This window comes from Scyliorhinus torazame, chromosome 9 (assembly GCF_047496885.1).
Source record: "Scyliorhinus torazame isolate Kashiwa2021f chromosome 9, sScyTor2.1, whole genome shotgun sequence".
Lineage (NCBI taxonomy): Eukaryota > Metazoa > Chordata > Chondrichthyes > Carcharhiniformes > Scyliorhinidae > Scyliorhinus > Scyliorhinus torazame.
In genome coordinates this window covers 75,272,722-75,287,584 of record NC_092715.1, presented here as the reverse complement: position 1 = coordinate 75,287,584, position 14,863 = coordinate 75,272,722, and the positions used below count along the sequence as shown (strand labels likewise).

At 45.6% G+C, this 14,863-nt stretch overlaps 1 protein-coding gene across 2 annotated transcripts in view; it reads left to right on the top strand.

Annotated features, from left to right (window-relative positions):
- Positions 1–14,863, top strand: part of gtf2h2 (general transcription factor IIH, polypeptide 2) — an 86,398-nt gene that overhangs the window by 56,072 nt on the left and 15,463 nt on the right. For both annotated transcript variants that reach the window (XM_072516158.1, XM_072516157.1), the window contains exons 8-10: positions 2,124–2,229; positions 3,547–3,637; positions 11,672–11,759. In XM_072516158.1, the coding sequence (XP_072372259.1) occupies positions 2,124–2,229; positions 3,547–3,637; positions 11,672–11,759 (285 nt within the window). The remainder of the gene's footprint in view (positions 1–2,123; positions 2,230–3,546; positions 3,638–11,671; positions 11,760–14,863) is intronic.

The following is a 14,863-nucleotide window of genomic DNA, read 5'->3' as shown; positions in this document are numbered from 1 at the left end:
CCAACCACGTGAGACCCTGCAGCCCCATGAGTTGGTCACATCACCATGGACCAAGGTAGGCATCGACCTGTTCCAAGCGCTGGGTAGAGACTATGTCCTGATCGTGGACTACTTTTCGAATTACCCGGAGGTGATACGGTTGCACGACCTCACCTCGTCTGCAGTCATTCGTACATGTAAAGAAACCTTTGCTCGACACAGCATCCTGCTCACGGTTATGTTGGACAATGGCCCCTGCTTCGCCAGCCAAGAATGGTCCAACTTTGCCAGGCGGTACAATTTTGCCCATGTGACGTTCAGTCCCCTGTACCACCAATCCAACGGCAAAGCGGAGAAGGGAGTACATATCGTCAAACGGCTCCTATGCAAGGCTGCCGATGCTGGGTCTGATTTCTACCTTGCCTTGCTGGCCTATCGCTCCGCCCCACTGGCCTGTCGCCAGCCCAGTTACTCATGGGTCGCACCCTGAGGACAACGGTGCCGTCCATCCATGTCCCAGACCTCGCCCACGTTCCGGTTCTTCGCCGGATGCAGCTGTCTCGTGCACAGCACAAGGCGGCTCATGACTCCCGTGCAGCTGATCTCCCTGCTCTGGCTCCAGATGACAACGTCCGCGTCCATCTTCCGGATGGTGGCTGGTCTGCAACCGCTGTTGTCCTTTGGCAGGTGACACCCCCCCCCCCCCCCCCCCCCCCCCCCTCATTCCTGGTTTGTCTACCGGATGGCACTATTCTGCGCCGCAATCGACGCGTCCTTCGTCTTGTTCCACGCTCGCCACGTGATCCTCCAGTGTCGCCTCGCCCTCCTGCTGACCGTGCCACTGACTATGCAGAGCTCTCTGCCACTCTGCCTCCCCCCTGACTTTGACGCAGCCCAGCCCACTCCTGAACTGGCGGCTCTCGACCCACCCTTGAGGCGGCCAACCAGAATTCGTCGCCCACCTCAGACTAAATTTATGAACTTTTCGAACTTATGGACTCTCTGAATTGTTTCGTTTCTTTGATTGATCGTTTCCCTGGTTTGTATATAGTGTTGATCTCGTTACTGTTGGTGCATACTGCTTCTCTGCACCAAGCACCTTCCCATGTAAATAGCTTAGTTCTCATGTACGTAGTCCTGTAAATATGTCTTAGCACCCCACATGTAGTTGGGAACATTATTTATTGCCGCACACATACATTTCTTTATAAAAGGGGGATGTCATAATATACACCAGTATATCATGGTGCAGACACACACACTGATGGACACACAGCAAGACCAATCAACACACACAGCACCGCAGCCAATCACCAGTTAGAGCACACTCACTATATAGACAGGGGGCATCAGAGTTCCCGCTCATTCGGGATGCAGCTTCTCAGAAGGACAGAGCTTACAGCTTGCAGCACAGATCTTCACCATGTGCTGAGTGCATAGACTGGTTAGGACAGGTCTTTAGTTTAATCTAACATCGTGTTAACCCACAGTGAAAGTATGTTCAACAGTTTGTAACTGAATAAAATAGTGTTGCACTATTTTAAGTGTTGGTGGTCTGTATATGTTCCACAGATCCAGAGCACCCAACACAACTGTGATGCCCTTTGACCTGGAAGCAGTACAGTCAATAAAATTTGTAAATTCTTCATAAAATGTCCATGGAGTCTGTAATTGTTTCGAAACGACTTTTTCAAACAAACATCCTTAAGAGCTTGTATCAATTGTAAAGGGAACAATTGTAATTTTCTTGGATAATACTGCTCCATGTGACCTGGCGACCCTTGACCTAGAGCTCTGTGATCAGACATGGAGAATTCAGAATGTCCAATTCATCTAACAAGCACGTCTTTCGGAACTTTTGTGGGTGGAAACCGGAACAGTCGGAGGAAACCCATGCAGACACTGAGAGAACATGCAGAGTCCACACACTGACCCGAGCCGAGAATCAAACCCGGGTCCCTGGCGCCGTGAAGCAACAGTGCTAACCACCATGCTATGTAGACCAAGTGGATTCACTGCTATCTTGCAGCTTCTTATTAAAAAAATTGTATCGAATGCAGGAACAAATTCTAATATTTCATTTCTTTGAGACATAAAGGTTCCTAATCCTTAGCATTGAGGTCCTGGCTTTGTCATTGTCATAGGGAATCCAAAGAAGCATAAAGAAGCCTTAAAAAAAGCTGTAGGTGTGTCATGCAGTGGGGAACCTTCACTTTACAATTCACTGACCTTGGCCATGGAGACTTTGAAGTAAGTGTTTTTGGAAGTTTATTAGCAACCTTTTGCCTTTCCACTCTCCTCCCCACCTGCCGTCCTTTGTTTTTCTGTTTTCCTGTTTGCATTCTGTTTTTTCACCCAAGATGATTTGAGCTATATTTGTACTATGATTTTGGACCAGATTGGCACAGAAACATCATATATTTGATTTTTCTCAATCTGCGATTTTGTGAGGAAGCAGTTGCCATCCTTTCCCGGTGTGCCGCCATTGGGATTACAGGATAAGGTGCTATCGAGTGAAGGAGTGGGTATGGTGTCCCAGATTTATAAGGAGCTCATGCACTGGGAGGGAGCCCCGATAGGGGAAGTCAAATGGAAATGGGAGGAGGAACTGGGGGGTGGGTAATGGAGGCAGGGTTGTGGGAGGAGGCTCTGAGGAGGGTGAATGCGACCTCGTCGTGTGCGAGGCTCAGCCTTATCCAGTTTAAGGTAGTTCATAGGGCGCACATGACGGTGGCTAGGATGAGCAGGTTCTTTTGAGGGGGTAGAGGACAGCACGGTAGCATTGTGGATAGCACAATTGCTTCACAGCTCCAGGGTCCCAGGTTCAATTCCGGCTTGAGTCACTGTCTGTGCAGGGTCCGCACATCCTCCCCGTGTGTGCGTGGGTTTCCTCCGGGTGCTCCGGTTTCCTCCCACAGTCCAAAGATGTGCAGGTTAGGTGGATTGGCCATGATAAATTGCCCTTAGTGTTGGGTGGGGTTACTGGGTTATGGGGATAGGGTGGAGGTGTTGACCTTGGGTAGGATGCTCTTTCCAAGAGCCGGTGCAGACTCGATGGGCCGAATGGCCTCCTTCTGCACTGTAAATTCTATGATAATCTATGACAGGTGTGGGTGGTGCGTATGGAGGCCCGCGAACCATTTCCACATGTTTTGGGCATGTCCGAAACTGAAGGGGTTCTGGCAGGAGTTCTCGGACATGTAATGTCCGAGGTGTTGAGGGTGTAGGAGGTCCCGAGTTCAGAAATGGCAATATTTGGAGTGTCGGAAGACGCAGGAATCTGGGGGGGGCAAGAGGGGCCGATGTTCTGGCTTTGCCTCCCTGGTAGACCGGAGACTGATTTTGTTGGAGGTGGAGGCCGTTCATCGACTTCTTCAAAGGGGGGGGGGGGAGAGAGAAAGAGGCTAAAATGTGGAAGGCGGGGAATGGCAGGGAGGTTGGGGTCTTGGTTAGTTAGTTATTTATTATGATCCTGTTTGTTTTTGCTCTTGTGTTTCTTTGCATTTACTGTTTACACAAATGCCTTAATAAAATTTTTTCAAAAGTTTTGATTTTTCTCCCCAAAAGGCACATGCCAGGACACACCAGTCGTGAAATACTTGTCATTTTTAGCAGCCTCACAACATGTGACCCATCCAACATTTATGACCTTATTAAGGTAAATGCTTCATATATTTTGATCCGAAAAGATGAAAGTAACTCTTGTGTACCTGACTTGGCAGTTTGCGTGTGTCGGAGGTATCTTATTTTTGCACGTTAGCATCCCAGAACCTGGTTTCCTGGTTTAGATTCTTCATATGGCATATTCCCCATTAGCAAGTGTTATTTGCAGGGGAAGTGATTAGTTTGGATGGACACTTTCACAAAGCAATTGAATAGGGGTGGCACGTTAGCACAGTGGTTAGCACTGTTGCTTCACAGCGCCAGCGTCCCTGGTTCGATTCCCGCTTGGATCACTCTGTGTGGAGTCTGCACGTTCTCCCCTTGTCTGCCGTGGGTTTCCTCCAGGTGCTCCGGTTTCCTCCCACAAGTCCCAAAAGACATGCTGTTAGATGATTTGGACATTCTGAGTTCTCCCGCTGTGTACCCGAATAGGCGCCGCAGTATGGCGACTAGGGTATTTTCACAGTAGCGTCATTACGGTGTTAATGTAAGCCTACTTGTGACAATAATAAAAGATTGTTATTATTAGAAAGAAAGTTGAAGGGTGACTCAACCTGAGCTAGTTTTTCACTTCTAGACGATCCAGGGGTGAATTTTACGTGCAGAAATTGGGACTGTTACCGTTCTGTGCATGTTTTGCGTCATGTCATCCAGTTTTGAACCTTGTCAGGTGGATGTACCTTTAAGAAATGGGTGTTTATCAAATAGCTGCAGTGATGTCAGTGTGTGGGTGTAGCCGGGCTGTCTGTCTTTCACTTTTGTTTTGAACTGGGAGCTGCAGTGTGTTTTTAGTTTCGTTTTTCAGAGGTGGATAGCTGCATTTAAAGCAAGCAGCTGTGTAATAATCTCTCTCTCTACAAACTAAAGAATGTCTCCAGATCATTGATGATTTCAAAGTAATACCTGTTTCTGTAGAGAATTTAAACCTGCTGTCTTTATTTAACTTATGTATGTTGTTTGGGAAGTTATTAAGGGTTATCTGTCGAGTATTGTATCTGTGGAGTTAAGTGTGTTGGTATTGATAAACTATTTACTGTGCGTTAAAAAATGTTAACTGGATTCATAGAATAAACATTGTTTTGTTTAAAAATACTTTTAGTTCTCTGTTGCATCACACCTGTAAAGTGGGCCCTTGTGCACCCCATAACCAAAATCTATTAAAAGTTGTGGGCCTGGTGAACTCCATGATATACTTTAGGGTTCTCTAAAACTTGGCCCGTAATAAATTGGGGGCTCATGGTGTAAAAGTCTATCTTTGTGATTTGGTTGGCTTAGTAAACTTAAAGACAGTGAGGGGTGAGCATATTTGTGTTTGCTTTTCCAGGTGTGGTATTCCAGTTTAAGTAGAGATTGTGGACAATGGCCCTGTCAGAGGCTGAGAGGTTTTGGTGGGTGGAAGAGAAATGAAAAGTTTCAAATGTTTTCACTAATAAACCAGGCCATGTAAAGTCACAGTGTTGGCGGTTGAAAAAAAGCACTGGGAAGGCTGATGTGATAAAACAGGATAAGTCCGTGGGGTTTGTTAAAGTGGTAAAGGAAAGCCCAAGTGAAGCGAGGAAGGTGCAAAAAATTGTATAGCCTGATCAAGAGGTGATTGATAAGAAGGTGCCAGATCTCTTTAAACAATTTACTTAGTTTACTCATGTGTACCAGAAGGAATAGGTAAAGAAGTCACCACTTTAAAAGATACGGGAGCTAGTCAATGTTTGATGGTAAGAGATGAGGAGTTATGTAGTTTGGGAGGAATATTGCCAGAAAAGATAGTAATATGTGAAATTCAGGGTGAGAAGAGTAGTGTTCCATTATATAAGGTAAAATTGGAAAGTCCAGTGAAGAGTGGTGAAGTGGTAGTAGGAGTAATAGAGAAACTATCTTGTCCATGGATACAGTTTATCATAATAATAATCACTTATTGTCACAAGTAGGCTTCAATGAAGTTACTGTGAAAAGCCCCTAGTCGCCACATTCCGGCGCCTGTTCAGGGAGGCTGGTACGGGAACCGTACTTGGGTAATGATATAGCTGGATCGCAGGTGGGAGTGATGCCTACTGTGGTTGATAAGCCAGTGGAAAATCAGACAATTGAAGTGTTGAAGGACGAATATCCTGGGATTTTTCCAGATTGTGTAATAACAAGGTCGCAAAGTCACAGGTTAAGACAAGAGGAGAAATCAAAGAGTGAAGATAACGTGAGGCTGCAGGGCTAACCCACTGCGCCACCATGCTGCCCCCCGCTAGTCTGTCATAATGCACAATTTGGCCGGTGCTGACCTCCGAGCCCATCCCCCATTTAAAATTTTTTAGAGTACCCAATTAATTTTTTCCAATTTAGCATGGCCAATTCACCTACTCTGAACATTTTTGGGTTGTGGGGGTGAAACCCACGCAAACATGGGGAGAATATGCAAACTCCACACGGACAGTGACCCAGAGCCGGGATCGAACCTGGGACCTCAGTGCCGTGAGGCAGCAGGGCTAACCCACTGCGCCACCATGCTGCCCCCCAATTTGTTTTTAAAAATAAATTTAGAGTACCAATTTTTTTTTTTTTCCAATGAGGGGGCAATTTAGCGTGGCCAATCCACCTAACCTGCACATCTTTGGGTCGTGGGGGTGAATCCCATGCAGACACAGGGAGACTGTGCAAAGTCCACACAGACAGTAACCCGGGGCTGGGATCGAACCCGAGTCCTCGGGCTGTAGGCAGCAGTGGTAACCACTGGGCAACGTGCTGCTGCCTTACCCCCCCCCCCCTCCCCCATCCACCATTTTAAAACAAATTAATAAGCTTTTAATCTTCTTAACAAAGCTTTATTTTTTTAATTTAGGTTCCCAATTCATTTTTTTACCCAATTCACGGACAGTGACCCAGAGCCGGGATCCAACCTGGGACCTCGGCGCCGTGAGGCCGCAGTGCTAACCCACTGCGCCACCGTGCTGCCCTTTGTTAACAAAGCTAATGAAGGGTGGCACAGTGGTTAGCACTGCTGCCTAGGGCATTGAGGACCCAGGTTTGATCCCGGCTCTGGGTCACTGTCCATGTGGAGTTTTCACATTCTCCCCGTGTCTGCGTGGGTTTCACCCCCACAACCCAAAGATGTGCAGAGTAGGTGGATTGGCCATGCTAAATTGCCCCTTAATTGGAAAAAAATAATAATAATTGGGTACTCTAAATTTAAAAAAAAAAACAAAGCTGAAAATCACAATTTTGCTTTGCCCACACTAATGCAGTGGTGGACATGGTTGGTGGGGATTATGCTTTTATATCAGGAAATGTTGAAAAGGTGGGTATAAAGGCTAGAGGGACTATGACTGACTTCAGAACAGGGCTGGGCTTTTCCTGACATAAGGGGTCAAAAATCAACATTTTGCAGTACAGGATTGTGCTGAACATTGCTGCTCCCAAATGAGAATCGTACGTTCAGTGAGAGGCTCCTCCTCCATTGAGGAGGAGTGCAGATGACCAGGGCCAGGTGTGCCCTGTGGGCCCAGTCAGGTAGGCAACCTGCTGTAGGGCAGGGCCAGTGGATGTGAGGCAGCAGGGAGACAGCCGGAGAGAAGGCAGTATCCTGCCAATAGAATCTACTGGACAAGGATGGCATACAGATGAGCGAGCGCCAGTTCCTCCTGAAGACTCGAGCTTGCAGGCAGACAATCACAGCAATCTGTGACATGTTGACTGATGCATTCAGTTGTGTAGGTGGGCACCTGATGCCTGTAGCCTTGAAAGTCACAGTGGCCCTGAACCTTTCGCCATAGGGTCCTTCCAGGCTTCAACTTCTCCTAGCTGGCTCCATGCCACTGCACCCCAGGCTGATGCCCTGTTTGTGCATGTGGGTGAATTTGTTTAATTTACTGACCACCGTGCCTGGGTTTAAACCAGGGGAGGCGGTGATATTGTGGTATTGTCACAGGACTAGTGATCCAGAGGCCCAACATAATTACACCGCGCAAAATGGTGAAATTTGAATTCAATGAAAATCTGGGATTAAAAGTTCAATGGTGACCATGAAATAATAATCTTTATTATTGTTACAAGTAGGCTTACATTAACACTGCAATGAAGTTACTGTGAAATCATTGTCGATTGTCGTAAAAATCCATCTGGTTCACTGATGTCCTTTAGGGCCATCCTTACCTGGTCTGGCCTACATGTGACTCCAGATGCACATGTGGTTGACTCTTATACCCTCTGAAATGGCCTAGCAAATCATTCAGTTCAAGAGCAATTGGGGATGGGCAACAAATGCTGGCCTAGCCAGCGACTCCCACATCCCATGAACGCATTTTTAAAACAATACCAGTCAGGCTGAAGGAACCAGAGGCTTCAGCTGTATTGCTGGTTTTCCAAAGTGCAGGGCATAATGGATGGCATGCATGTGGCTAATAAAGTGCCTTCTGGATATCTGGGGTCATTTAAAAAGGAAAGCAATATCCTTCCCTTAACGTGCAGCTGTAACCACAGGCAATGCAGCATGCAGGTCTGAGCACAGTACCTGGACAGCCGTCACAATGCCTACATACTGAGGAATTCCCAGGTACCAGGAATATTTAATGGGTCACAAGCTTTAGATGGCTGCCTTCTTACTCTCTTGGGAATGGCTGATGTGTGAGTATGAAAACGAAATGCAGAGAGGCTGAGAAAAAATGAGAGCCACTCATCCACCACGACTCATTGACAGACCATTGCTCCACTCAAATGTGATTCTGTTGTCCGGCCAACCAGGTGGTGCTCTGCAATATGCAGATGGGAGACTGTCACTAATGATCGTGGTGTGTTGTGCTTTGCACAACCTGGCCCTGCAGAGAGGAGAAGCCATGGCAGAGCACAATTTAATGGAGAGAAGCCCATCCTCAGATGATGACTCTGATGAAGAGGAGAATAAGCCATGTTAGCCAGATGTGCTTGCTGATCCATGGGAGGGTCCGGATGGCAGGGAGACCAGAGATGCATTAAAAATTGGACGGTTCTATTAGTGATGTGATGTGTCTGCAACACACCAACCCCATCTTGCCCCTCTGATGAACGCACGGGGAGAATGTGCAAACTCCACACGGACAGTGACCCAGGGCCGGGATTCAAACCTGGGTCCTCAACGCAGAAGTCCCAGTACTAACCACTGTGCCATGCTAAATTGCCCCTTAATTGGAAAAAAAAATAATTGGGTACTCTAAATTTCAATAAATAAATAAATTTAGAGTACCCAATTCATTTTTTCCAATTAAGGGGCAATTTAGTGTGGCCAATCCATCTAGCCTGCACATTTTTGTGTTGTGGGGGCGAAACCCACAAACACGGGGAGACTGTGCAAACTCCACACGGACAGTGACCCAGAGCCGGGATCGAACCTGGGATCTCGGCACCGCGAGGCAGTAGGGCTAACGCACTGCGCCACCGTGCTGCCCCAGGACATTGTAATGACTATGCTGTGCTTCAATCTTGCCTTGAAATGTGCGGCCAATATGAACTTTGTCAGGAGCCAGCATTTTCTCAATGTACCTTTGCCAGCGAATAAGTGTGAGAGACCATTCTCTTCTCCCACCCTGCTCAAACCCCGGTTGCAATGCAGATTGGCGCATCTCAATCATGATGCCTTCTACGCTTGGCAATGCAGTCGGCAACCCCGCATTTGAACCACTAAAGAAATTACAGTTGGCCGATGTCCAGCTGGGCGCTCACTAATTGGAGGAAAGACTCATTTCTGGGTGCCTTTGAAAGGCAGGGACAGGAATCATCGTTGTCAGACTTCTACCCATCGCCGGGCAACATAAAATTCAACACCCATGTTCTGTTCTCTGCCCAAGGTGGATTGTTGTCATTTTGAAATAGCAATGTGGGGGAAAGGCTGGGAATGGGACTGAGAGTAGCTCTTTAAAAGCTGGCGGATATGCAGTTTAAATATTTTCCACAGTCTATGGCTTCTTCGATAAGTGGAATTGTGATGAATGTTGGAATTTCATATATATCTGGTGCAGTAATGGTTCAAAGCATGGGTTGGTGTGTATTTGACTGCTGCAGTCATGTTTTTTTTAAAAATCCTGCGTTGTAAGGCAGCTAGACTTTGGGGCTACAAAGGTGCAATTAAAATATCATAAAGATAAGATCATAATTCATTCCAGCCATGGATATTGTTTGCCGAAGTAGGGCTAATGGAATTTTGTTTAAAGAAAAAGTGTTCCCTGAGGAGTAGATAATTAAATTAGAGACATTGGGTGGGATTCTCCGCCCCCCCGCCCCCCCCCTGGTCGGGTCGGAGAATCGCCGGGGGGATCTGGCCCCGGGAGGTGCTCCCACGGTGGCCTGGCCCGCGATCGGGGCCCACCGATCCGCGGGCGGGCCTGTGCCGTGGGGGCACTCTATTGTTCCTCGTCGGCCGCCGTGATGGCCGACGCGGAGATGAATCCCCTGCGCATGTGCTGGGATGATGCCAGCACACGCTGGCGCTCCCGCGCATGCACCAATTCGCGCCGGCCGGCGGAGGCCCTTTGGCGCCGGTTGGTGTGGCGCCAAGCCCCTTCCCCGCCGGCCGGCGCGGAGCAAACCACTCCGGGGCCGGCCTAGCCCCTGAAGGTGAGGAGGATTCCGCACCTTTGGAGCGGCCCAATGCCGGAGTGGTTCACGCCGCTCCTCGGCGCCGGGACCCCCCGCCCCTCCGGATAGCGGAGCATCCAGCCCCTTGTGTTTAGCTGTAGCCAAAAGGTCATAACCCAGTTAGTGGGATAGAGATGACGTGATTAATGAGAAGAGCTAAGGGCTAAAGCAGTTAGGTATTGAGTTTAGTTGAAATTTTTCTGTGAACAGACTAGCAGCTTATGAAAACAATGAGTTAAAGATTTGACTGTGAACAGAACAGATACTTTTTGTCAAATGCTGGTAAGTCCAACTGGACTAAGTTGGACATGAGCAAGAATCTGGAAGCTGGTTCCTGAAGAATCTCCCTCTCTCTCAAGGCACTTTATCCAAGACATCTCTATTCAGCAAGTACACTTGGGTCTGCTAACTGTATTTAAAAGTGGGTTTGGCCAGAGATGGTTTTTGCTTGATTGGAGATAAAAAGATATCCGTTAAAAGTTAAAGTAATTCCTCTTATTGCTAAGCATTGTTTAACTGGTAATTGTAAGCTATTTTCTTGTATGATAAAGTTAGGTTAGTACTGTGTTGGTAATAAACCGCCTTGTTTGTTGTAATATACCATATTCCTATTTGTGCTTGGAGTCACTCCTGGAGGGAAGTATCCTTTCCTCACAGTCTTACAAATTAAATAAAATATTGGGGTTTCTATCCAGTATCCTAACAACTGTTGGGGTCTGGTCTAGGATTGTAATAAATTTTCAACAGACTAGGTTGCTTGCTTTGTGTTGAGTTATGGGTGGCACAGTAGCACAGTGGTTAGCACTGTTGCTTCACAGCGCCAGGGTCCTCAGTTCGATTCCCGGCTTGGTTCACTGTCTGTGCGGAGTCTGCATGTTCCCCCTGTGTCTGCGTCGGTTTCCTCCCACAAGTCCCAAAACACATGCTGTTAGGCAATTTGGATACTCTGAATTCTCCCTCCATATACCTGAACAGATGCTGGAATGGGGCGACTAGGGGCTTTTCACAGTAACTTCATTGCAATCATAATGTAAGCCTACTTGTGACAATAAAGATTATTATTATTAAAGATGTCGTCTGAGATGATGATGCTACATTTTGCTTGAAAGCCATGAATCGGGGGAGAAAATTGAGCAGGGATTCCACTCCTGATTCCTATCTGGCACATCTTTGCTGGATATGAGTGGTGAGGGAGAATAATTATCACTCAACTATGATGTTTGCTGTGGTTGAATAGCATGCTTTTATGCACAAAGGAGGACTACTGTGGAAGCTGGTTGGTGTTTCAGTCATAAGTCAATGCCTTCAAGATAAGGAGGAAAAAGAACTGGCAAAAAAATGGAGAAGGAAATTTATTTCACTGTAATTTCTTAGATCTTCATTGCGTATTTCAAGATTTTTGATACCACAATGCTAATTGATCTTTTTTACTTTGAAGTGCTTGAAGATTGCTAAAATCAGAGTGTCTGTGATTGGTCTGTCGGCAGAAGTTCGTGTTTGCACTGTTCTCACCCGCGAGACTGGTGGTAGGTAATCTAAACTATCCAACTCGTCTTGTTAAGAGTTAGAAAATAAAATGAGAAATATTTCTTCAAGTGCTTGCTTTTAAACCTCCATCTAATCTCAGACTTTAAGGCAATGAGTGGCTGAACAATACAGACCAACTTTGACTGACTTTGCAGCCAGGGCAGTTGGAAGTGCACCACAATTGTTATCCATGCTCTTCGTTTATGAAGAAGAAATTTGAGGTGGTTTCCTGCTTCTGGTTGATATCCAGAAACTTCAATTGAAAGTGGTTGCCTGAATGTCAAATAATTAGAGAACTGGGCTCGGCTACCATATCGCATGTGCTCAAAGAGCCTGCCAAAAAAACAGTCTGTATTCTTGTATGGGAAGGTCAGCGGAAGGTGACTGATGCCTTGTGTAGGTATCAATGCTTTTAGAAAAGGGGGAAGTAAAAAATTGTTGCAGGTGGGGGTGTCCTTGTTTTATTTTTAAAAAATAAATTTAGAGTACGCAATTTTTTTTTTTCCAATTAAGGGGCAATTTAGCATGGTCAATCCACCTAACCTGCACATCTTTGGCTTGTGGGGGTGAAACCCATGCAGACACGGAGAATGTGCAAACTCCACACGGACAGTGACCCAGGGCCAGGATTCAAACCCGGGTCCTCTGCGCCATAGGCAGCAATGTTAACCACTGTGCCACATGCCGTCCTGTCCTTGTTTTATTAATTATTTGTATGTATGTGGTGAAGAAGTTAATTATGGTGATTTATAACCGAGCACTTGGAAAACTGTGATCGAATCAGACAGAATTAGCATGCATTTACAAAAGGGTACAATTTGCTTGACAAATCTACTGGAATTCTTCAAGGATTTAACTAGTAGAGTTTATGAGGAGGAGCCAATGGATGTAGAAAATTTGGACATTCAGAAGGCTTTCTACAAGGTCCCACATGAGAGATTAGCGGGTAAAATTAAAGCACATGGGATTGGGGGGAGTACATTGAGATAAATAGAAACTGGTTGGCAGACAAGAAACAAGGAGTAAGAATAAGCTGGTCTTTTTCTGAATGACAAGCAGTGACTAATGCAGGGATCAGTGCTAAGACCCCAGCTATTCACAGTCTGTATTAATGATGTGGATGAGAGAACCAAATGTCCCCTCCAGATTTGCAGATGACACAAATCTGGGTGGGAAGGTGAGCTGTGAGGAAGATGAAGAGATGATTCTGTGTGATTTGGACAAGTTGAGTGAATGGGCAAATGAATGGCAGATGCACTATAATTTGGATAAATGTGAGATCCATTTTGGTAGCATAAACAGGAAGGCAGATTATTATTTGCATAGCTATAAATTAAGAGAGCGAAATGTGCAGAGAGACCTCTTGCACCAATCACTGAAGGTAAGCATGCAGGTGCAGCAGGTGATAAAGAAGGCAATGGTATGGTGGCCGCAAATGAGAACATTTGAGTGCAGGAGCACGGATGTCTTGCTGCAATTATACAGGGCCTTGGTGAGGCCACACCTGGATTATTGTGTTCAGTTTTGGTCTCCTTATCTGACGAAGGATGTTCTTACTATGGAGGGAGTGCAGAGAAAGTTTACCAGACTGATTCCTAGGATGGCAGGACTGACCTATGAGGTGAGATTGAGTCGGTTAGCATTGTATTCATTGGGGGCAGCACGGTGGTGCAGTGGTTAGCACTGCTGCCTCACGGGGCCATGGACCCGAGTTTGATCCTGGCCCCGGGTCACTGTCTGTGTGGAGTTTGCACATTCTCCTCGTGATTGCATGGATCTCACCCTCACAACCCAGAAGGATGTGCACGGTAGGTGAATTGTCCATGCTAAATTGCCCCTTAATTGGAAGAAAAACAATTGGATACTCTAAATTTATTTTAAAAACGTGTTATATTTGTTGGAGTTCAGAAGAATGAGGGTGGATCTCAGAAATCTATAAAATTCTAACAGGACTAGACAGGGTACATGCAGGAAGGATGTTCCTGATAGGGATGTCCAGAACCAGAGGTCATAGACTAAGGGCATGGGGTGAAATGAAGAGAGGTTTCTTCACCCAGAGAGTGGTGAGCCTCTGGAATTGGCTACAACAGAAAGCAGTTGAGGCCAAAACATTGCATGTTTTCAAGAAGGGGTTAAATGGATCAAAGGATATGTGGGGAAAGTGGAAAAGGGTCACTGAGACCGATGATCAGCCATGATCACATTGAATGGTGGAGCAAGCTCAAAGGACCCACTCCTATTTTCTATGTTTCTGTGGTGAATTTAGTTTGTCAGCTGCCTCTGAATGTTTTCACTCATTTTTACCTTGCATGAAAAATGCCTTATTGGTGAAAATCGGTTTGTATAATGATTCTGTCCTTCCATGCAACAAAAGGAGGTGTTTATGGTTTCTAATATTCTAGTTTATTTCTGTGACTGCTCAACTTTAAATATTTAAGTAAATTACTTGCACTGAACATCTGACCATTTTCAGTATTGCATTATAAATGCTTTTTAAAAAAAAATTGTTTAGTCATGTAATATATTTCCCCCATACCCAATCAAATCAATGAAATTTACTTGAGTAAAAGTCAACTTTTTGAAACCAATTTTTTAAAGCAAAAACCACAGAGTCAACTTTTACATGAGTAATGTTTTTGAGGGTTTGACATGCATGCTTAATTTGGGCCCAAAAAAGACCTTTGCAGTGGGATAAAGTTTTTTTAAAAAAAAAGAAAACCACTCTGATTCATATTAATTTTCTCTCATTTATTTATTTTATAAAACTACAAACGATATACATTTCATCAAAGGCAACATAAATATATGTCATAATGTTATAGATAAACTATTTCCTCTGGTTGGGGATTCTAAAACTAGAGGGCAGTGTCTACAAAATTGGCCTAAACCATTCAGGAGTATTGTTGGGAAGAACGTCTTCACAGTGTGGTTGAGGTTTGGAACTCTCCCACAAACAGCAGTTGAAGCTTGATCAGTTGTTAATTTGTTAATTTTAAACCTGAGATAGATGGATTTTTGTTCAGCTAAGATATTAAGGGATATGGGCCAAAGGCAGGTATATGGAGTCGGATCACAGATCAGCCGTGACCTCATTGAATAACGG